This window comes from Entelurus aequoreus, linkage group LG20 (genome assembly GCF_033978785.1).
Source record: "Entelurus aequoreus isolate RoL-2023_Sb linkage group LG20, RoL_Eaeq_v1.1, whole genome shotgun sequence".
NCBI lineage: Eukaryota > Metazoa > Chordata > Actinopteri > Syngnathiformes > Syngnathidae > Entelurus > Entelurus aequoreus.
Window position 1 is genome coordinate 44,082,627 of NC_084750.1, and position 23,748 is coordinate 44,106,374.

General features: G+C 41.5%; 2 protein-coding genes across 3 annotated transcripts in view; one reads left to right on the top strand and one right to left on the bottom strand.

The window, feature by feature from the left end:
- Nucleotides 1-15,220, bottom strand: part of LOC133636279 (gap junction alpha-4 protein-like) — a 196,537-nt gene extending 181,317 nt beyond the window's left edge. Inside the window, exon 1 of one of the 2 annotated variants that reach the window (XM_062030126.1) lies at nucleotides 14,988-15,220. In XM_062030126.1, the coding sequence (XP_061886110.1) occupies nucleotides 14,988-15,155 (168 nt within the window). In that variant the 5' untranslated portion in view covers nucleotides 15,156-15,220. Of the gene's footprint in view, nucleotides 1-14,624; nucleotides 14,675-14,987 lie in introns of those variants that run through there. The other variant, XM_062030127.1, reaches the window with a different exon arrangement.
- The window catches only part of dlgap3 (discs, large (Drosophila) homolog-associated protein 3), a 345,962-nt gene that overhangs the window by 157,871 nt on the left and 164,343 nt on the right, over nucleotides 1-23,748 (top strand). Inside the window, exon 2 of the mRNA XM_062030130.1 lies at nucleotides 743-815. The gene's annotated coding sequence lies outside the window, so the exon portion shown is untranslated. The remainder of the gene's footprint in view (nucleotides 1-742; nucleotides 816-23,748) is intronic.

Consider the following 23,748-nt stretch of genomic DNA (forward strand, 5'->3'; position numbering starts at 1 on the left):
GGCATCATGCAACTGCGTGAGACATCAGGCGACTGCGTGAGACATCAGGCGACTGCGTGAGACATCATGCGACTATGTGAGACATCATGCAACTACATAAGACATGTGAGACATCATGCGACTATGTGAGACATCATGCAACTACATAAGACATCATGTGAGACATCATGCGACTACGTGAGGCATCATGCGACTGCGTGAGACATCATGTGAGACATCGTGAGACATCATGTGAGACATCATGCGACTACGTGAGGCATCATGCGACTGCGTGAGACATCATGTGACTACGTCAGACATCATGTGACTACGTCAGACATCATGTGACTACGTCAGACATCATGTGACTACGTCAGACATCATGTGACTACGTCAGATATGCGACTGCGTGAGACACCATGCGACCACGTGAGACATCCAGTGACTGCGTGAGACACCATGCGACCACGTGAGACATGTGACTACGTAAGACATCATGTGACTGCACTCTGAGGTAACTGAAGGCAATCCTCCCTCGCCTATTAGTGCATGCTCTCCACACGCCCGCCATGATTGCCCTCCAGGTAGTCTTCTACTCGCCACTTTTACAGGTCAGCCTCCACAGGCAGGGTGTGTTTACGTCGCAGGGATGTGTTTACGTCGCAGGGATGTGTTTACGTCGCGGGGAGTGAGCGATGCGCTGCAGACACCAATCAGCTGATGTCTTGTATTTTCTCTCTCTCTCTCTCTCTCTCTCACACAGACTGAGCGAAAACTCCAACGCTGGCTGTTTCCACCCACAAAAACATGGCGCACCGTTTCCTGATGAGCCCGTGGTAAGTAGCGCTTAGCTGGTGCCACCTTTTTATAAATCCCCGCTTCCTGTGATGTCCTTGATACTCATCCCCCGGAGAAGTGTGGGAGTGGGCCCGCTGGGAACTCTCAGGGATTAGCCTGCAGTCAGTGAAGGAGCCTCAAGGAAGTGCATGCCACTCACTGCCTGTCGCAGGGGCCCACTTATTGAGGGCCACTCACAAATATGGTCGGCCTCAGAGGGCCACATGTAACAGTCAATATACATGAATGCAAACATATAGGAGGCAACTGTGTGATTATAATATGTTTTACAAATTGATGGATAACTTGCTTAGCAGATGTTTTATTTATTTTTGAATAAATGATGTGGCAGGCCAAATAATTATGTGATGGGCTACATTTAATTGGACTAACAGTCCACAATAAAATGACGTGGAGGGCCATTAAAATGATGTGCCGGTCCACATTTGAATGATGTGGCGTGAAATTTTGAAATTATGGGGCAGGCCACTTTTTAATGGAGTGACGATCCAAAATTATGTGGCGGACCACGATACAAAAATATATATCGCAGGTCACATCCAATAATGTGGCTGGCCACATTAGAACGATCTGATGGGGCACTTCAAAATGACATGTCGGGCCACATAAAATGACGTGACGGGCCACCCTTGAATGATGTGGCAGGCCAAATAATTATGTGATTGGCTACATTCAATTGGACTGACAGTCCACAATAAAATGATGTGGCAGACCATTAAAGAATATGGCGGGCCATTAAAATGATGTGGCGGTCCACGTTTGAATGATGTGGCGTGCTACTTTGAAATTATGGGACATGCCACTTTTAAATGGAGTGACGATCCAAAGCTGTGTGGCGGACCACGATAAAAAGATATATATTGCAGGTCACTTTAAATAATGTGGCTGGCCACATTAGAACGATCTGATTGGGCACTTCAAAATGATATGGCAGGCCACATAAAATGGACTGGCAGGCCTAGTTCAAGATGTGGCTGATCACATAAATGATGCGGCGGACCACAAGAAAAATGATGGGACAAGTCACTTTTAAACGAAGTGACAATCCAAAACGATGTGGTGGACCAAAATAAAAAAATAGAGTGGGTCACTTTAAAATGTGGCGGACCCTATAAAGTGATGTGGTGGGCCACATAAAATGATATGGTGGGTCACATAAAATAATTTGTCAGGCTTAATTAAAGATGTGACATGGCGGCCCACATTTGAATGTGGCGGCCTGCCACGTTCAAATGATGGTATGAGCCACGTATAATTGGACGTCCACAAAAATGAAGTGGCTGGGAACACTAAAATGCGGCGTGCCACATGAAAATGATGGGATGTCTAAATGGAGTGGCGGTCCAAAGTGATGTGGCGGCGGGGCGGTGAGTTTGACAGCTGCAGCATCTTCAGTGTGTGTGCCACTTTCATTCCCAAGCGCCGCTGAAACGCTGCGCGATATACGAGGTCAGAGGTCAAGGTCGACACAATGTTGATGAAGATGGAAGAAAAGCGCGTCAGACATGTTGGAGCTGGCACGCCAATAAATTGAAAAATAGCAGGCGGGGCCGACTGGCCTGAGGTTGTGCTGCTATTCTTAGACATAAGTCTCCTTTTTCCTCCCTTCTTCAAACAAGAAACCTTTTGTGGCGTCAAAGAAAGACAATCTGGAGTCTGGTGTGTTCTTTCATTCATTCAAGTTCACTTACAGGCCAGCAGCATCCTAGTAGTCAACAACAACATCCTAGTCGTCGTCGTCAACAACAACATCCTAGTCGTCGTCGTCAACAACAACATCCTAGTCGTCGTCGTCAACAACAACATCCTAGTCGTCGTCGTCAACAACAACATCCTAGTCGTCGTCGTCAACAACATCCTAGTCGTCGTCGTCAACAACATCCTAGTCGTCGTCGTCAACAACATCCTAGTCGTCGTCGTCAACAACATCCTCTTCGTCGTCAACAACATCCTCGTCAACATCCTCGTCAACATTCTAGTCGCCGTCAACAACATCCTTGTCGTCAACAGCAACATCCTCGTCGTCAACATCCTAGTCGTCGTCAACAACATCCTCGTCGTCAACAGCAACATCCTCGTCGTCAACAGCAACATCCTCGTCGTCAACATTCTAGTCAATATCCTCGTCAACATCCTATTCAAAAACATCCTAGTCAACATTCTACTCAACAGCAACATCCTCATCAACAACATTCTAGTCAACAACATTCTAGTCAACAACACAACATTGACACATCGCTGACATGCTTGTCATGAATATGAAACTCATCAAATTTTCATTTGTGATTCACAAGTACACACACACACATACATATCCACATATATACACACACATACTGTATGTATACACACTTATACATTACTTGCTTAGGCGGTCCATCGTAATCGAAGATGACGTAGCTTCCATTTTGTTGCTCTGGTCAGTGGCTATCGTTGCTGACGACGATGCCACTCCATATGACTATGAAGTCCGATCCTGGAACCACACGTCCTGCCACAGTGGGGACATGTCAGGCCTGGATCAGGGGGCTGGGATGGTTCTGGAACTGCATGGTGGTGTCTTCGCCTCCGCTGATCCCTCCGGTGTTGGTTCCGACACTCCTCCAGATACATGACCCTGTCATGGCATAGCGAGCGCCACAGCGATCGATTGGCTGCAGCTGTCTCAAGTTCGTAGGGTTTGATGTTGCACCTCTTCAATATCCCTTTCAGTTGGTCTTTGTACCGCAGCTTTTGTCCTCCGGGCTTTCTGCTGGCTAAAAGGAGCTGACCATAAAGCATCTGACGAGGCAACCGGTGTCCTGGCATCCGGATGGTGTGACCAACCCACCGGAGTTGTCGCTGTGCCAGGGTGGCCTCTATGCTTATGGACTCAGTGCGCTGTAAGATGTCCGTATGAGGAACTCGATCCTGCCATGTGATGCCAAGAATGCGTTGGAGACATCTGATGTTAAGTGCATCAAGGCAGCGGATGTGTCTGCGGTATATTGTCCAGGCTTCTGACCCATACAGCAGAGTTGAAACACACACCGCCCTGCAGACAGACACTTTCGTTGAGGTTCGAAGGTGGTTGTTTTCAAACACCCGGGAGCGCAGTCTTCCAAAGGCAGAGGAGGCTGAGTTGATACGAGCCTGGATGTCATCATCGATCTGGCATGTTGGGGTCAGAGTACTGCCGAGGTAGCAAAACTGCTCAACGAGTTTGAGGGGTGTGCCGCTGATGGTAAAGACAGGGGGTGTAGGGGATGGGGACCTCTCCTGGATGAGAACCTCTGTTTTCTGGATGTTGATCACCAGACTTAGTGAGCGGTAGACTGATGACATGGTGTCTAGTGCATGCTGCATGGCATCAGGAGTGTGGGCGAGGAGTGCGCAGTCGTCTGCATATTGCAGCTCCTGGATGTTGGTGCCTGCCATCTACGTCTTTGCCTGTAGGCGCCGGATATTGAATAGGCTCCCATCCAGGCGAAACTCGATGGAGACACCACTATGCTTTGTGATGGACTGGCGGAATAGGAGTGTGGCTGCTGCCAGGAAAAGATTGAAGATCGCTGGGGCCATAATTTCCCACGGCACACCAGACAATATCTCACAGAGTGTGCCGCGGCACAGTGGTTAAAAATCACTGCTGTACAGTAAAGAAGACATGAAGGGCGTGTGATGAAGCAGACAGAAAAAGCCAGCCTGCAGGAAACAAGTCAATTGTGTTTCCCTGTTGTTCAGTGCAGCTTATCAGTTGGAGATAACGGAATTAGCTTGGAAATTGTTTTCTCCCTCTGTTGCCATCCTGTGTGGGTTTTCTTTCTTCCAAAGAAATGGTCAAGTTGTTTGCAATTCACACTGTAAAGTTTTTTTTTATTAATTTTTTTCCCCAGGTCAAATTTTGCAGCCACAAATGAAAGCAATATATTGTTGTCAAAAAAACAACAACAAAAACCTACTTTTGCAATAGCACAACAAAGATAGCGGTGTAATAAATGTGTTTGCCACTTGAGCTCAGCCTGAAGCTGCAGTGATGTTATATTTGTTTTACTATTAATGCGTTTGCCAGAGCAAAACCTTCCAAGAATATTTACCTAAAAATATGTTTTGTCTGCGCTTGGACTTGTCGCCTTTCAGTAAACTTATCAGATGCACTCGGTGTGTGCATCCAAGCGTCAAATCAATTAGCTTTGCATAAAAATGGAGGTTTGCCATTTGCATAAAAGCAGACAAAAAAAAGCTCCATTCTTAATTCAAAAAAATTAATAAAAAATCATCCGTTCTTCCAGAATTAGGCTTTTTATTTGTATTTTTTTCCCGTCTATGCCTGATTTCATGGCTTCATTTTTCACAAAATTGCAGTGAACAAAGCTATCAATAATTTCAAGTATTATATTTGTTTTGAAGAGCCTTTTATTTACTGTGTAAATATGTTTGTTGTATCTCCATTTCAATTTTGAGTCAGTTTGTAAAACAGGCATTCTGACTGAAGCGAGAAAAGAAAACTAGCTGGTCATTTCTGTGTCCTTTACAGCAGTGTTTCTTAACTATAGGGCCGGGGGCCGCCAAAAAATATGTTTCTTTGCTGCGGTCCTCAGTTGTAATACACTTTTCCACCACGGGTGGCAGTAATAATAATCTTAAACTAACAGAAGAAGTCTGGAGGGAAAGACGGAGAGAAGTTTGTTCAGCACAAAAATTATGACTAAAGTGTTGAAGCTTTATTGTAATTTGCACTTTAATTTTATTGACAGTTAAGTTGATCAATATATTAATTCAGAATATATATTTTAGCACAACACAATTGTATGTCAAATAATTTTTTATCAGTTATTTATTAGTCCTTTCTTATGCAGCATATGTGATTAGTATTTATTTAATCTAATCAGTCTGACCTAAGCCTAAGGTTAATGTTTTGAATAAAGAATACATTTTGTGATTAACACATGCTTTCATATCATTTGACAAAGTTTTAAACAGAGTAGGTTAAATATAAATTTAATACCATTAAAATCAAGAGTAAGATGACTAATTCAGTGTTAATATTTAACATAACACCACTTTAACTTATGGGTTATGAAAAATTGGGCCCTGAGGTCCAAAAGGTTAGGAACGCCTGCCTTAGAGGACCAAATAATCTGCCTCAAATCCGTTATTTTACCAGTGTGCTTTTTTTTATTTTAGACGTCTGACTTTACCGCCACCCAGTGTAGGGATAGGTGCCGAATTCCGAATTCGGTACTTTTATAGGTACTGTACAGAGTCCGTCAGTACTACCAGGTTACCAAACGATACCATGCTTGGATTCCTTTGTTGTATGTGACGTCATGTCCAGTTGCAAACTGGGCACCGCCTCAATCACTTGGCGGGCAAACAAGCACTCATCCCGACTGCCTCCAAGTAACTTTCCATGCCAACAAAGTCAATGAATCAATCAAAGTTGACTTATATAGCCCTAAATCGCAAGTGTCTCAAAGGGCTGCACAAGCCACAATCTCGGTTCAGAGCCCACGTAAGGGCAAGAAAAACTTAGAACCCAGTGGGATGTCAATGTGAATGACTATGAGAAACCTTGGAGAGGACCGCCCCCCTCTAGGGGAGACCGGATGCAATGGACATCGAGTGGGTCTAGCATACTATTTTGAAAGTCCAGTCCATAGTGGATCTAACATAATAGTGAGAGTCCAGTCCTTAGTGGATCCAACATAATAGTGAGAGTCCAGTCCTTAGTGGATCCAACATAATAGTGAGAGTCCAGTCCTTAGTGGATCTAACATAATAATGAGAGTCCAGTCCATAGTGGATCTAACATAATAGTGTGAGAGTCCAGTCCATAGTGGATCTAACATAATAGTGTGAGAGTCCAGTCCATAGTGGATCTAACATAATAGTGTGAGAGTCCAGTCCATAGTGGATCTAACATAATAGTGTGGGAGTCCAGTCCATAGTGGATCTAACATAATAGTGTGAGAGTCCAGTCCATAGTGGATCTAACATAATAGTGTGAGTGTCCAGTCCATAGTGGATCTAACATAATAGTGTGAGAGTCCAGTCCATAGTGGATATAACATAATAGTGAGAGTCCAGTCCATAGTGGATCTAACATAGTAGTGTGAGAGTCCAGTCCATAGTGGATCTAACATAGTAGTGTGAGAGTCCAGTCCATAGTGGATCTAACATAATAGTGAGAGTCCAGTCCATAGTGGATCTAACATAATAGTGAGAGTCCAGTCCATAGTGGATCTAACATAATAGTGTGGGAGTCCAGTCCATAGTGGATCTAACATAATAGTGAGAGAGTCCAGTCCATAGTGGATATAACATAATAGTGTGAAAGTCCAGTCCATAGTGGATCTAACATAATTGTGAGAGTCCAGTCCGTAGTGGATATAACATAATAGTGAGAGTCCAGTCCATAGTGGATCTAACATAGTAGTGTGAGAGTCCAGTCCATAGTGGATCTAACATAATAGTGAGAGTCCAGTCCATAGTGGATCTAACATAATAGTGAGAGTCCAGTCCATAGTGGATCTAACATAATAGTGAGAGTCCAGTCCATAGTGGATCCAACATAATAGTGTGGGAGTCCAGTCCATAGTGGATCTAACATAATAGTGTGAGAGTCCAGTCCATAGTGGATCTAACATAATGGCGTGAGAGCCCAATCCATAGTGGATCTAACATAATAATGAGAGCCCAGTCCATAGTGGATCTAACATTAATAGTGAGAGTCCAGTCCATAGTGGATCTAACATAATAGTGAGAGTCCAGTCCATAGTGGATCTAACATAATAATGAGAGTCCAGTCCATAGTGGATCTAACATAATGGCGTGAGAGCCCAATCCATAGTGGATCTAACATAATAATGAGAGTCCAGTCCATAGTGGATCTAACATTAATAGTGAGAGTCCAGTCCATAGTGGATCTAACATAATAGTGAGAGTCCAGTCCATAGTGGATCTAACATAATAATGTGAGAGTCCAGTCCATAGTGGATCTAACATAATGTGAGAGTCCAGTCCATAGAGTCCAGAGTCCATAGTGGGGCCAGCAGGAGACGGGTCAGCAGCGCAGAGATGTCCCCAACCGACGCACAGGAGAGCGGTCCACCCCGGGTCCCGACTCTGGACAGCCAGCAAAGAAAAGAAAAGAAACGGCAGATCAACTGGTCTAAAAAGGGGGTCTATTTAAAGGCTAGAGTATACAAATGAGTTTTAAGATGGGACTTAAAAGTAAGTAGAAGGTGTTGAATGACCAGACGGAGGGAAATACTTTATAGAGTGATGGTGTTTATTCTCAACTCGCTGGTACAGCTGTCAGTCGTACTGGTTGATCTCACAGCATATATAGAAAAGAACCGGCTTGCGCATGCGCAGTACACAATAACAAATACGGTGGCTGCCAAGGTACAATATACTAAGAGAGCATTACGTGAATGCTCTACAGAAGGTGCTCAAAAGTACAAAATGCTCTAGCTTGATGCTAATTCGTATTGTATTTCTCATAGACAAGTTTAAGATTAATTAGCATCAGTGATTTTACATGACAATTCCAACACCTCCCACATCAGTGCAAGAAAAACTCAAACCAATATATGCTGTTCGGTTGCAAAAAAAATATTTGTTTTTCCAATACTCCATCTCGTCTTCTATCTGTGACTCTCTCTCCTGTCCCCCTCGCTCATGATGATTTATGGATATCTTTTATCAGGGTTGAAGTGAGAGCTCATCTTTTCTCAACTCCTCCAGTCCCATCAGCATCGAGTGGGTGTAACAGGACAAAGAGGGGAGAGAAAAAAAAAAAAAAGGGAGGTGCAGGAGGGGAAAAGAGGGAGGCACCGACGAGCTCAGCCTTCATGTGCTTTAATCAAAGCCATCCATCAGGCCTGGATAATTAGACATGGAGCTCATGACCACGGCCCATCGCTTACAAGCGACACACACTCCTGCACACTTTTCTTTGTCTGCCAATAAAGAAGGAACTGTCTGTTTCTCCATGGTGACAACGAGTGGTCAGTCGGGCCAATTAAAAGGTGGGATTAACACTGCGGCTCCATTTGAAGCCATTGCAGTAAATGTCAAATTAAAGCCGTGTCTTGTTTAATTTTACAACCTCCAGTGCAACCGAGGCGAAAAATAACGACGCACATGAAGAAATGTATAGGTTGCAGAGCAGTTGTGGACAAATCCCCTACATAAAAGCAAGATATTTAGACTAATTTGGTGTTAAAGCAAATGTAATATATATTCCATTAGGACAGTCCAAAAAGTGCTTCTTAAAGTCATTCAAAAAAATCATTGCAAACTGTTGCATTAATTGTTGTTTCGTAGGTTAAAGTGTTTTAAATCAACCCATCAATCAAAGTTTACTTATATAGCCCTAAATCACAAGCGTCTCAAAGGGCTGCACAAGCCACAACGACATCCTGGGCTCAGATCCCACATCAGGGCAAGGAAAAACTCACAACCCAATGGGATGACAATGAGAAACCTTGGAGGGGACCGCGGATGTGGGGACCCCCTGGGGGACCGGTGCAATGGACGTGGAGTGGATCTAGCATAATATTGTGAGAGTCCAGTCCATAGTGGATCTAACATAATAGTGTGAGAGTCCAGTCCATAGTGGATCTAGCATAATATTGTGAGAGTCCAGTCCATAGTGGATCTAACATAATAGTGTGAGAGTCCAGTCCATAGTGGATCTAACATTATAGTGTGAGAGTCCAGTCCATAGTGGATCTAACATAATATTGTGAGAGTCCAGTCCATAGTGGATCTAACATAATAGTGTGAGAGTCCAGTCCATAGTGGATCTAACATAATATTGTGAGAGTCCAGTCCATAGTGGATCTAACATAATAGTGTGAGAGTCCAGTCCATAGTGGATCTAACATAATATTGTGAGAGTCCAGTCCATAGTGGATCTAACATAATATTGTGAGAGTCCAGTCCATAGTGGATCTAACATAATATTGTGAGAGTCCAGTCCATAGTGGATCTAACATAATAGTGTGAGAGTCCAGTCCATAGTGGATCTAACATAATATTGTGAGAGTCCAGTCCATAGTGGATCTAACATAATATTGTGAGAGTCCAGTCCATAGTGAATCTAAAATAATATTGTGAGAGTCCAGTCCATAGTGGATCTAGCATAATATTGTGAGAGTCCAGTCCATAGTGGATCTAACATAATAGTGAGAGTCCAGTCCATAGTGGATCTAACATAATAGTGTGAGAGTCCAGTCCATAGTGGATCTAACATAATAGTGTGAGAGTCCAGTCCATAGTGGATCTAACATAGTAGTGTGAGAGTCCAGTCCATAGTGAATCGCTATGGAAGTGAATCGCTAAAGACAGCTAATGACAGCTAAAGAAACTTAAGTCTACTAAAGTCTACTAACACTGCTAAAGACTGCTAAAAAGACTAAAGAAGAAAAAAGAAGCTGTTTCTTCGTTGGAAAAACTGTTGCAAACTAAAGGAAAATAAAAGGAAAAAAGTAACTACGGTCTGGTCTTTTGAGTGAAATCCAGAAGCCACATTCAGCATTGGTACATCCCTTCAAGTGTGGGATAAGCACAGTGAAAAAAGCAAAACACTTGACAAGCACTTACCAGTGAGCTGCCTCTATTTTTTAAATGTTATTTATTTACTAGCAAGCTGGTCTCGCTTTGCTCGACATTTTTAATTCTAAGAGAAACAAAACTCAAAAAAAATGTAAAAGTACAAGAAAATATTTTAAAGAATTGGTCTTCACTAACTGACAAAGAAACAGATAACAGATTTGGTGTCCAGTTCAAAGTGTGACATGATTTATTTAAAAATTTGGGAGTTTACTTTTGTATTTTACATGAGTTATTATTTGTACAAACATGGTGCAAAGTAATTCATGATTTGTTCAAAAATGTTAGTGGCTAGCTAGTCAAAATGGGATATTGTGATTTCACAAGACTGTCTTAGAAGTGATCATTTGAAAATGTTCAATTTGAAAAATGTGCACTTAGAGAAAATATAAAAATAAAGTGTTGCATATTGATATTTATCTGTTTCTATATATATTTATTGTGAGAAATCATTAAGATGATTAGTGTTTCCACAAAGATAAATATCATTAATTATTACTAATAACAGAGTTAAAGGTAAATTGAGCAAATTGGCTATTTCTGGAAATTTATTTAAGTGTGTATCAAACTGGTAGCCCTTCGCATTAATCAGTACCCAAGAAGTAGCTCTTGGTTTCGAAAAGGTTGGTGACCCCTGATCTAACCTAATAGTCCTTCTGTAAAATAATGAAAATTCAAATGGTACTTTAGCGTGGATACACACTGAATGGAATGTGACGTATGGATATTTAGACAAAAATGTACAAATGCTCCCAGGCAAGAGATCCAAAAGTTGTCAGATCCTCCTTGGTGCCACCACGCCTCCACGTGAGTGAGAAATAAGTCTGCCAGTACTAAAACCAGGCTAACTTTAACCTTTTCAATATGGCGTTGCTGGATGTCGGCCACAGGCAAGTTTGACATGACTTCCAAGGCATCTAAAGAATGTTTGTGGATTATAAAAAAAATATGTCATTTGAATAAGTCAGTTAGAAAAATGTGTCACAAATGTAAAAAAAAAAAAATTGCATTGAATCAAATTAAGAATGGTAAGACCCTCCTATAAAAACGCAAAATGGAACACTTCAATTTAAATGGCCATGTTATGATTTGTTTTGTATTTGACAAGGTGAGCGTGATTGCAGGTGTGCCATCCTCTCTACCCAGAACACTGTTCTAATGTCCGTCTAATGCAGGCCTGGGACATTATTTTGACTCCGGGGGCCACATTTAGAGAAAAAAATGTGTCTGGGGGGCCGGTATATCTGATTTATAGGAACACTAATACAAATGCAACAAACACAGAAAAATATAAACGCAAAGGAGTAAACAAAAAAACACCTACAATCTGATAAATCACTAAGCTTTAGAACTTTGTTGTAAAAATTTCAGGCTGTGGAAACGCTCCCCACCCACAGTGCCTGGTGCCTCGTCTGAGCTGCTGTGACTTAGATTACCATAGCAACTAATTAGATGTCCATAGCAACTAATTAGATGCCCATAGCAAGTAACTAGATGCCCATAGCAAGTAACTAGATGACCATAGTAACTAATTAGATGCCCATAGTAACTAATTAGATGAGCACAGTAACTAATTAGATGAGCATAGTAACTAATTAGATGAGCACAGTAACTAATTAGATGAGCATAGTAACTAATTAGATAAGCATAGTAACTAGTATATCATGCAGATTCCAAGCATTGAAATACTTAGTATAGTTGACGGTCATTAGAAAAGATGAGTGCACATCATAATGGCAGCTACACTTTCCTTCTCAAAGATCTAAAAACAATTATTTGGGAATGTCTGGTGGGCCAGATTGAAAAGCTAAAGGGGCCACATGTGGCCCCTGGGCCTTCATTTGCCCAGGTGTGATATAATGGAACTATATTCATCACCGGGCAGACTGCATGTTAGCATGCTAGCATGTGTTAGCATGTCTGGCTGCTGGGAAAATGCCCGTGAATGAATTCAAAAGAAATTTCACCGCAGACATATTCCTAGTCCGTGAGAAACAAACCAAGAGGAATAACATAATAAGTGAATAACAGTACAATAGAATGTATTACAAATAACAAGTACTACTAATACACACAAGTATTCTATCAGCAAGTACTAATAGTACACACACCAAGTATTCTATCAACAAGTACTACTAGTACCCACACCAAGTATTCTATCAGCACACACTAGGTTCTTTCAGAAAGTACTACTTCTACACATCAAGTATTCTATCAGCAAGTACTGCTAAATACACACACCAAGTATTCTATCAGCAAGTACTACTAGAATTCACAAGTATTCTATCAGCAGGTACTACTAGTACACACACCAAGTATTCTATCAGCAAGTACTACTAGTACACACACCAAGTATTCTATCAGCAAGTACCACTGCTACACACACCAAGTACTCTATCAGCAAGTATTACTAATACACACAAGTATTCTATCAAGTACTACTAGTACACACACCAAGTATTCTATCAGCAAGTACTACTAATACACACAAGTATTCTATCAGCAAGTACTACTAATACACACAAGTATTCTATCAGCAAGTACTACTAGTACACAAGTATTCTATCAGCAAGTACTACTAGTACACACACCAAGTATTCTATCAACAAGTACTAATAGTACACACAAGTATTCTATCTGCAAGTACTACTAGTACACACACCAAGTATTCTATCAGCAAGTACTACTAATACACACAAGTATTCTATCAACAAGTACTACTAGTACACACACCAAGTATTCTACAAGTACTGACAAACATGTTGATTCTTCTCATTGAGCACTACAAGTACATATGAAGTATACAGTAAGTGTATTACACACGTCTGAAGCCTCTAGTGCACGTACACAATATTAGTACTACCTCCAGCTCCCTATGAGCCGTGTGGAAACAGTCAATATTAGTTCCTCCTTCCAGCTGTGACGTGTAAAAAAAAAAAAAGCATACGTGTGTAAAATTCAAAGACATGAAGAATCATCTTGAACCTCAGCAACTACTACACAACTTGTTCAGCACACTTGTCAACCTCAGCAACTGCTACACAACTTGTTTCTTTATGTTGGATTATTCTTATTTATGAATATGAATATATTGGCCTCATGTTTATTGGGGTTTATGTTGAGTTCAGGTTGTTTATGTCTGTCAATGTTGAGTTTGTTTGTTTGGTTTGTATAGTGTTTGCATCTTTATGTTTGTTTGTTGTGATTGTGTTTGTATTTGTTTGTTTGTGTTTATGTTGGGTTTATGTTTTAGTGCATATTTGCCCACAAACAATACAAAGGCGAGCAATAAAAGCCTGCCAACAAAGCAATACGTGTTATATTTGTTGTTGTCATGGAGCTCACTATTATGTAGGATATAAGTACTGGAGAGTCAAAGGACAGAATATTAAATACACAAATGTTATTTCTAAAGACAGTATTTACTACTTCCTCTTTTTCAATTTGTAAACTTTTTTGCTAATTATTTCCAAACCATTTAAAAATAGGTTTTCCAGCAAACCAATGTGATTGTTCATGCGGCATAGAAGCGTCATGTAGTTATTGCATTTTAATTTACACATCAAAAAGACACACAAAAACCCTTGTCAAAATTCATGACACAAAACCCAGCAAAAGACACAAAACCCAGCAAGACATGTCACAAAAGCCAGCAAAAGTCCCAAAATCCAGCAAAATACAGAAAATCCAGCAAAAGAGAGAAAAGCAGTAAAAACTATGCAGCGGGTGACTTACCTTGGCAGATCTGTCTGTGGTGTGCTGCATGGCAGCTGTGTGGTCACCTTGGCAGGTGAGTGTGTGGTGTGCTGCATGACAGCTGTGTCGTCACCTTGGCAGGTGAGTGTGGTGTGCTGCATGGCAGCTGTGTCGTCACCTTGGCAGGTGAGTGTGTGGTGTGCTGCATGACAGCTGTGTCATCACCTTGGCAGGAGAGTGTGGTGGTGCTGCATGACAGCTGTGTCGTCACCTTGGCAGGTGAGTGTGGTGTGCTGCATGACAGCTGTGTCGTCACCTTGGCAGGTGAGTGTGGTGTGCTGCATGGCAGCTGTGTCGTCACCTTGGCAGGTGAGTGTGTGGTGTCACATGTCACAAAAGCCAGCAAAAGACGCAAAACCCAGCAAGAAATGTCACAAAACCCAGCAAAAGAGAGAAAAGCAGTAAAAACTATGCAGCGGGTGACTTACCTCGGGAGGTCTGTCTGTGGTGTGCTGCATGGCAGCTGTGTCGTCACCTTGGCAGGTGAGTGTGTGGTGTGCTGCATGGCAGCTGTGTCGTCACCTTTGGCAGGTGAGTGTGGTGTGCTGCATGGGCAGCTATGTCGTCACCTTGGCAGGTGAGTGTGTGGTGTGCTGCATGACAGCTGTGTCATCACCTTGGCAGGTGAGTGTGTGGTGTGCTGCATGACAGCTGTGTCGTCACCTTGGCAGGTGAGTGTGTGGTGTCACATGTCACAAAAGCCAGCAAAAGACGCAAAAACCCAGCAAGAAATGTCACAAAACCCAGCAAAAGAGAGAAAGCAGTAAAAACTATGCAGCGGGTTGACTTACCTCGGGAGGTCTGTCTGTGGTGTGCTGCATGGCAGCTGTGTCGTCACCTTGGCAGGTGAGTGTGTGGTGGTGCTGCATGACAGCTGTGTCGTCACCTTGGCAGGTGAGTGTGGTGTGCTGCATGACAGCTGTGTCGTCACCTTGACAGGTGAGTGTGGTGTGCTGCATGACAGCTGTGTCATCACCTTGGCAGGTGAGTGTGTGGTGTGCTGCATGACAGCTGTGTCATCACCTTGGCAGGTGAGTGTGTGGTGTGCTGCATGACAGCTGTGTCGTCACCTTGGCAGGTGAGTGTGTGGTGTCACATGTCACAAAAGCCAGCAAAAGACGCAAAACCCAGCAAGAAATGTCACAAAACCCCAGCAAAAGAGAGAAAAGCAGTAAAAACTATGCAGCGGGTGACTTACCTCGGAGGTCTGTCTGTGGTGTGCTGCATGGCAGCTGTGTCGTCACCTTGGCAGGTGAGTGTGTGGTGGTGCTGCATGACAGCTGTGTCGTCACCTTGGCAGGTGAGTGTGGTGTGCTGCATGACAGCTGTGTCGTCACCTTGGCAGGTGAGTCTGTGGTGTGCTGCATGGCAGCTGTGTCGTCACCCTTGGCAGGTGAGTGTGGTGTGCTGCATGACAGCTGTGTCGTCACCTTGGCAGGTGAGTGTGGTGTGCTGCATGACAGCTGTGTTGCACCTTGGCAGGTGAGTGTGGTGTGCTGCATGACAGCTGTGTCCAATGTCAATCAGTCAGCAAGGACTGACACTTCTTCAAAAGTCCCCAACATGCATCCAAGCACAGTCCACCAGTCCTGAACGCTCAAAAGAGGTCCAGGCTGACTCAGCAGGTTATCTTCACCAAGCACGGTCCTCATTTGCAATTAGCCTTGCCAGGTGTAGATCACAACAACGTAGAAGGCAGACCCATGAAGTCTGTTAGCTCGCTGTCTGCTAGCATTGTCCAGCTCTTCTCAAACAAAGACTCCTAATTAGTCTGCTGACGTATGCAGCTACATATTGTCTCATTTATCTACCTTAATATTCTCCGTGGTTGAGTTCATAATAATGAAAATAACTTATTTAGCGGTAAATAAAGTGTCTCACTCCTCACTCCTCCAACATGACAGCCAGACAAAAGGAGCACCCAGCTGTCCTGTGTTCTTCATCACAGGAGCAGGAAGTGGCTCACCAGGAGGAGCGTGAGCAGCTGAAAACAATCAGCCAAATCATCATTCATCTAAAACATCCAATAATTAATCAACATCATCATTGGCCTTATTTCATTTCATTGTCAAAACAATTAATAAATAAATAATATAGATAGGCTCCAACATTTACTGTTAATATCTGCTTATTTTCTGTTTTAACACGTTCTATCTACACTTCTGTTAAAATGTAATAATTACTTATTCTTCTCTTCTTTGATACTTTACATTAGTTTTGGATGATACCACACATTTAGGTATCGATCCGATACCAAGTAGTTACTGGATCATACATTGGTCATACTCAAAGTCCTCATGTGTCCAGGGACGTATTTACTAGTGATGGGTTGATGAGGCGTCATGAAGCGTTTCGACACATTGCAAAACTGTATTGATACTGTGTCGATACTGTGTCACTAAATACTGACATCTGCTGGACATTAAAAATCCCTACAGGCAACCTATGGACCGACTCAACTGACTGATTTTATGACCTAGTATATACAATAATATAAACCAAGTCATTGTATTTCATTTAGAATTATTTCATATCTTTTTATATTTTTTAGATACAGTCAATAAATAATGTGAACATGTATCATGACATGGAAATCTAAGAGAACATGTTGTGAATGAGGATGCTTGTGGACTGGGATTTTATTTTTTTTATTTAATTTTTTTTACACATTTTTATTTTAAAAAAAACAGTTTTTCCAACGTATTAAATTTGAGACGATTTCTCTTCTTAGTTATTATTTCTCCGGCTGTAGAAAGACCCGCTCACAGGGCACAGAGGAGGCGTCAGTGCGACACAGTTCGCGTATCGGTCACGTGACCGAAACAGCTCATGATCCGTCACGTGACTTTCTAAAAGCGGTACGCTCACCAACACAGGGTTTTGCTCTATGAGCTTGACGCATGCGCCGATGCATCAGTGTTGCTGGACCCATCACTAGTGTTTACTGACTTTAGATAGATAGTACTTTATTGATTCCTTCAGGAGAGTTCCCTCAGGAAAATTACAAATTTATAAACATAATATGAATTTTGTGATGCTAAAAAATATCCATGTAATCATAGTAGTATCGACTCGATACGTTATTGCACTTGGTATCATTACAGTGGATGTCAGGTGTAGATCCACCCATGGCATTTGTTTACCTCCAGGAGAGGTATCTTTTGTTAGCGATAACACCGGTGAGCTATTGTATCCTCCTACGGTGTGTAGTGAAGCATGTTTAGCTATTCCTCGTCCTCCAGTGATAATGATACTTGTAAGAAACTTACTTTTTTTGTCGCCATGGCGGCCAGGATTAGTGATTTAGAAGTAGCTAAAACACTGCAGACTGCGGATGGATGTTAGATGCCTATTAAAAAATTAATAAATAAAAAATCCATCCATCCATTTTCTACCGCATGTCCCTCTCGGGTTCACGGGGGGGTGCTGGAGCCTATCTCAGCTGTATTCGGGCGGTAGGCGGGGTACACCCTGGACAACACGCACTTTTCTTGTGCTTCCATAGCGGGCGGGGCGGTATAGCTCGTTTGGTAGAGTGGCCTTGCCAGCAACCTGAGGGTTCCAGGTTCGATCCCAGCTTCTGCCATCCTAGTCGCTGCCGTTGTGTCCTTGGGCAAGACACTTTACCCACCTGCTCCCAGTGCCACCCACAATGGTTTAAATGTAACTTAGATATTGGGTTTCACTATGTAAAGCGCTTTGAGTCACTAGAGAAAAGCGCTATATAAATATAATTCACTTCCATAGCGATTCTACTGACAGATAAGTTCGATCCGTGCGCTACTTTGTGTTAGGAGTGGCAACAGCAGAGGATGCATGTGCATGTACGAGTCAGTCTGCCCCACAACGAGAGGATAGAGGAAAAAATAAGGAACTTATTGACAACGCACTCGCACAAAGCTCTTCGGGTAAATCACTACCATATATGGAGATGTTTGCTAACGTCAAACACGGAAATTGGGCAAATTCCAAACAATTCGTTCGGAGGATGTATGAAGGACGGGACTTAGGCATGATACACAAAAACAGGTGCCAATTAGGCTTGTACGGTATACCGGTACTAGTATAGTATTGCAGTACTAATTAATCAAAAACGGTACTATACTGTTTGAAAAGTACCAGGTCCCCATTTTTTTTTAAAAAATTTTTACGGGCATGACGGCACGTCGTCACCTCATGACATTGCTGGTTTTACGAGCATAGGAGCATGTTCAGCAGCGCGCACACACGGAGTACTTACAAGCAGACACAGTGTGTAGACAGAAAAAGGAAAATGGATGCATTTTGGTGTAAAAAGTAAAGATAAAGTGGAAGTTATAACACTGAAACTACATCCGCAGTCTGCAGTGTTTCAGCTACTTCTAAATCACTAATCCTCACCTCCGTGGCGACAAATAAAGTATGTTTCTTACAAGTACATTATCACTGGAAGACGAGGAATAGCTAAACATGCTTCACTACACACCGTAGGTGGATACAATAGCTCACCAACCCTGGATGTAAACAAATGCTTTGGGCGGATCTACACCTGACATCCACTGTAATGATACCAAGTACAATGGCGTATTAAGTCGATACTACTATGATTACATCGATATTTTTTTAGCGTCAAGAAATCTTTTTTCGTTTTTTTAACATTTATATTATGTTTATAAACTGAGTAAATACGTCCCTGGACACATGAGGACTTTGAATATGACCAATGTATGATCCTGTAACTACTTGGTATCAGATCAATACCTAAATGTGTGGTATCATCCAAAACTAATGTAAAGTATCAAAGAAGAGAAGAATAAGTAACTGTTACATTTTAACAGAAGTGTAGATAGAACAATAAGCAGATATTAACAGTAAATTAACAAGTGGATTAATAATTCATTTTTACAGTTTGTCCGTTATTAGACGGCAGGGATGTAGTTTAGATCAATGATTTATTTTATTTTTTTATTATATATATATATATATATATATATATATATATATATATATATATATATATATATATATATATATATATATATATATATATATATATATATATATATATATATATAATATCAAAACAATGATATAATTAACTAGAGAATGGAGTGTGACTAAACCCAAAAGAGTATGTGTGTGCGTCTATGTGTTGGGGATTAGCTGTAGAGTGTTACCGGAGTGTTGCGCGAGAGGCAAGTCCAAAAGGCGCAGGGCAGGCTCGTAGATCTGAGAGACAGGCAGGAAGTCGAGGCTACAGCAAGGCGTAGTGGGTCCGTGTCCAAGCGCGAGGTCGAGACCCAAGAGGCAGTCAGGGAATCAGAAGGAACAAGGAAAAGACGAGACACACTCACGCGGGAACGGAGGTCTGCAGCTGGAGCGACAAGGAGGACACAAGACAATCAATAAGACGGGGGAAGAAAACACAGAGAGAGCAGGACTGCATATAGCGTGGAGAATTTAGGCTTACTGTACAGGACAGGTAGCTACGTTCTGGCCCGGAACGCAGGTCTGCACTGGCTTACGAAGCCCAGGAAGCTCATCAATTTTGACAAAATAATAGGTAGATAAATGACACAATATGTTACTGCATACATCCGCAGAGTAATTAGAAGTCTTTGTTTGTTTATTTACTACTAAAAGACAAGTTGTCTAGTATGTTCACTATTTTATTTAAGGACTAAATTGCAATAATAAACATATGTTTCATGTACCCTAACATTTTTTGTCAAAATAAAGCCAGGAAAGACATTTTTTGTGGTCCCCCTTATATAGAAAAGCACAGAAAAGTACCAAAAAGTATTGAAATACATTTCGGTACCGGTACTATAATATTGGTATCGGGACAACACTAGTAAGAAAATGCTTAAGCTATATTTAGAAGCAGATGGAAAAATTAGACCCATTAAATATGTTTTCTCTTTATTATTCGACTAATCGTTGACTAATCGTCTTATTCAAAATAATCGTTTGTTGCAGTTGCCTGTATTTATTTGACTGAAATATTCTTGTTTGTTTGTTTTTTAACATCTGTATTATATTATATTGCTGTTGACTGCGTGTGAAAAAATGTCAATAAACAAAAAAAGAGTAAAAATATGCTGCGCCTCTCAAAAGCAACCGTTTTTGAAAGTAGCCAAAAAGTGGCTCGGAGATACAGTGGTGGTCAAAAGTGTACATACACTTGTAAAGAACATCATGTCATGGCTGTCTTGAGTTTCCAATCATTTCTACAACTCTTATTTTTTTGTGATGTAGTGATTGGAGCACATACTTGTTGGTCACAAGAAACATTCATGAAGTTTGCTTCTTATATGAATTTATTATGGGTCTACTCAAAATGTGAGCAAATGTGCTGGGTCAAAAGTATACATACAGCAATGTTAATATTTGTTTGCATGTCCCTTGGCAAGTTTACCTGCAATAAGGCGCTTTTGGTAGCCATCCACAAGCTTCTGCTTGAATTTTTGACCACTCCTCTTGACAAATTTGGTGCAGTTCAGCTAAATGTGTTGGTTTTCTGACATGGACTTGTTTCTTCAGCATTGTCCACACGTTTAAGTCAGGACTTTGGGAAGGCCATTCTAAAACCGTCATTCTATCCTGAATCAGCCATCACTTTTGAGGTGTGTTTGGGGTCATTGTCCTGTTGGAACATCCAACTGCGCCCAAGACCCAACCTCCGGGCTGATGATTTTAGCTTGTCCTGAAGTATTTGGAGGTAATCCTCCTTTTTCATTGTCCCATTTACTCTCTGTAAAGCAGCAGTTTCATTGGCAGCAAAAACAGGCCCAGAGCATAATACTACCACCACCATGCTTGACGGTAGGGATAGTGTTCCTGGGATTAAAGGCCTCACCTTTTCTCCTCCAAACATATTGCTGGGTATTGTGGCCAAACAGCTCCATTTTTGAATAATAAGAGTTGTAGAAGTGATTGGAAACTCAAGACAGCCATGACATTATGTCCTTCGCAAGTGTATGTAAACTTTCGACCACGACTGTAGGTCTTTACGGCAAAATCCATGCAAAATGTTGATCAAAGAACCATCATCACATGTAGACAAAAATAAAGTGTTTTAGAAATAGAAAACATTTGAATGTGGTGCTCAGCCCCCTGGCTGTCACCCGCACAATTAAATAGCAATGAAATAGAGATTAAGCACTAATCCTCCCAAGAAGTCTTTATATATTATGTTGGCTCATAATCAGCAACAATGGCGCTCAGAGTGATCCTGCTTTAATAGGCTTCCTTATTTCCCTAATGAGGGAACTGAGAGGGGCCATAAAGGTTTGGATAGAAGAGATGTTGACCAAGACCAGTCGTCTTTTCCGTCCTTACAAGCGTCTTTTGATGGATCGCGAGCCAGCGGCGAGGACGCGGCGTGGCCGTGTTCCAGGGGAAGGAAGTGAAAACTCTGCCGGCGTTTGTTTTTCTCCGGCGTCTCCTGATTTGTCATCCCCTGTATCGACGCCTCGCGAAACAATCGCGCGCAAAACAAGGGCCCGGACAAAAAAAAAAAAGAAAATTGCGTTCCCCCCCTGTGTGTCATTATCGCCTCATCTGTTCTGCACGCAGTTTTCCTCGCCGCGCTTCATTCTCAGTCGTGACTCAGTCGTCAGCACAGGTAATAGGCGGCTTTCAGCCTGAAACCTATTAGAATTTAACAAATAGCTGGTAAAAACGGTTAGAATCTGAGTGTGTGCTGCTTGTGACGTTGTGTGTGTGTGTGTGTGTGTGTGTGTGTGTGTGTGTGTGTGTGTGTGTGTGTGTGTGTGTGTGTGTGTGTGTGTGTGTGTGTGTGTGTGTGTGTGTGTGTGTGTGTGTGTGTGGATGTGTGTGTATGTGTTATTGTATTTCTACCCTTCTTGAGACATCAACAGGGAAAAGTACCTTCCATATAAGGACCGGTGAACAAGTGAGGACCGAAATCATGGTCCCAATACGGAAAACCATTGCATCTAATAGAGAGCCTACTACTACAGTCCGTGAACATTGCTCCAAAGTCAGGACTTTTTTGTACACAGGTGCAAAGGCGGCAATATATGATAAAACAAGACTGCAGCTAAAGAAGGACTTCCCTATTCATCCCCACCAGGTGAACAGCTGATTAAACGACTTCTGGTGCTGACGTAAGACAACCCGCGTCCCATGTGTGACCATAGGATGAACAAATACACTGCAGTACTAAGACTATAGTGGCCATTGACAGTTAGCTTCTACAGCTGGGTTGCCCAAAGTGCGGCACATATTATATTTTTGTTCTGAGGTCCGTGACTTCTTTATCATCGGCCTTAAGCACATTACAAAAAAAACAAAAAATAGAGATCTCATTTGCACCCCTGGTGGTGAAGTCTATCAAAATTAGGGTTGTCCCAAAAAGGAGGGATTTTTCAAATTGACCGTGGCGGTTTTAAAAGTGCTCCACCTCTGGTCAACAGATGAAATAACAAGTGTGTGTAAAAATTTGAAGTGGTCCCCCTCTGGCCAACATATGAAATAACAAGTGTGTGTAAGAAATTGAAATGCGCCACCTTTGGCCAAAATTAAACAAAAATAAATAAATAAATAAATATGTATATAGAGACATACTGTAATTGCTAGGAGAAAATAATGAAGATTAAAAACCAATTACGAAAAAAACAAAAACTAAAAGCAGTCTTTTTCTCACAATGGGTCGACTTTTTTCGAACAAAATTGATAACAAATTCTCATTTTCTTTCTGTTTCTGTAATATTGCAATATTTTTACGTAAAATTATTACATTTTTATGTAAAATTATTACATTTTTATGTCAAATTAAATTTTTAGGTCAAATTATTACGTTTTAATGCAAAATGGTGACATTTGTCATATACATTTCTGACTTTTATCACAATATTGCCAATTTTTTTGGTTGTTCTTGTAAAACAGTGACATTTTTTGAGTAAAATGATGACGTTTGTCATAATTTTGCCAAGGAAAATTCGGACTATTATTATAACATTGCCAACATTTTAAAGTTTTCCTATAAAACTGACTTTTGTCGAGTAAAATTACAAATCTTTTCATAAAATTGCCAACATTTTAAGCTATTCTTCTAAAATTGCAACTGTTATAGAGTAAAATTCCAACTTTTATCATAATATTGCACAAGTGTTCAGTTTTTCTTGTCAAATTTGGACTTGCGTTGAGTAAAATTCCGACTTGTATTATAATACTGCCAAAATTCTATGTTTTCCTTGTGAAATTGTGATCTTTTTCTTGTGAAATTCCAACTCATTTTTCACAACAAGCTTTTTTATATTCGCATAGTATGTATATATTATTAATGTTGCAAATACACATATTTATATACCTAGAAAGGGTGGTCCTAAAGAGAGAGGCATTTTTTGGAGGTCTCAAATACAAAAATGTGTGTGTGTGAGTGTGTGTCCACAGGGAAATGGGGGCAGTAGAAAATTTGAGCCACAAGCACCTCTTGCTCTCACAGTGACCGACCCTGCCACTCAAAAGCTGAAACTACATGCTTCCGGCCGGGGCCGGCTCATGGCATAACATCTCTGTGCAGTTATTTAGGGCCACGGTTAATAT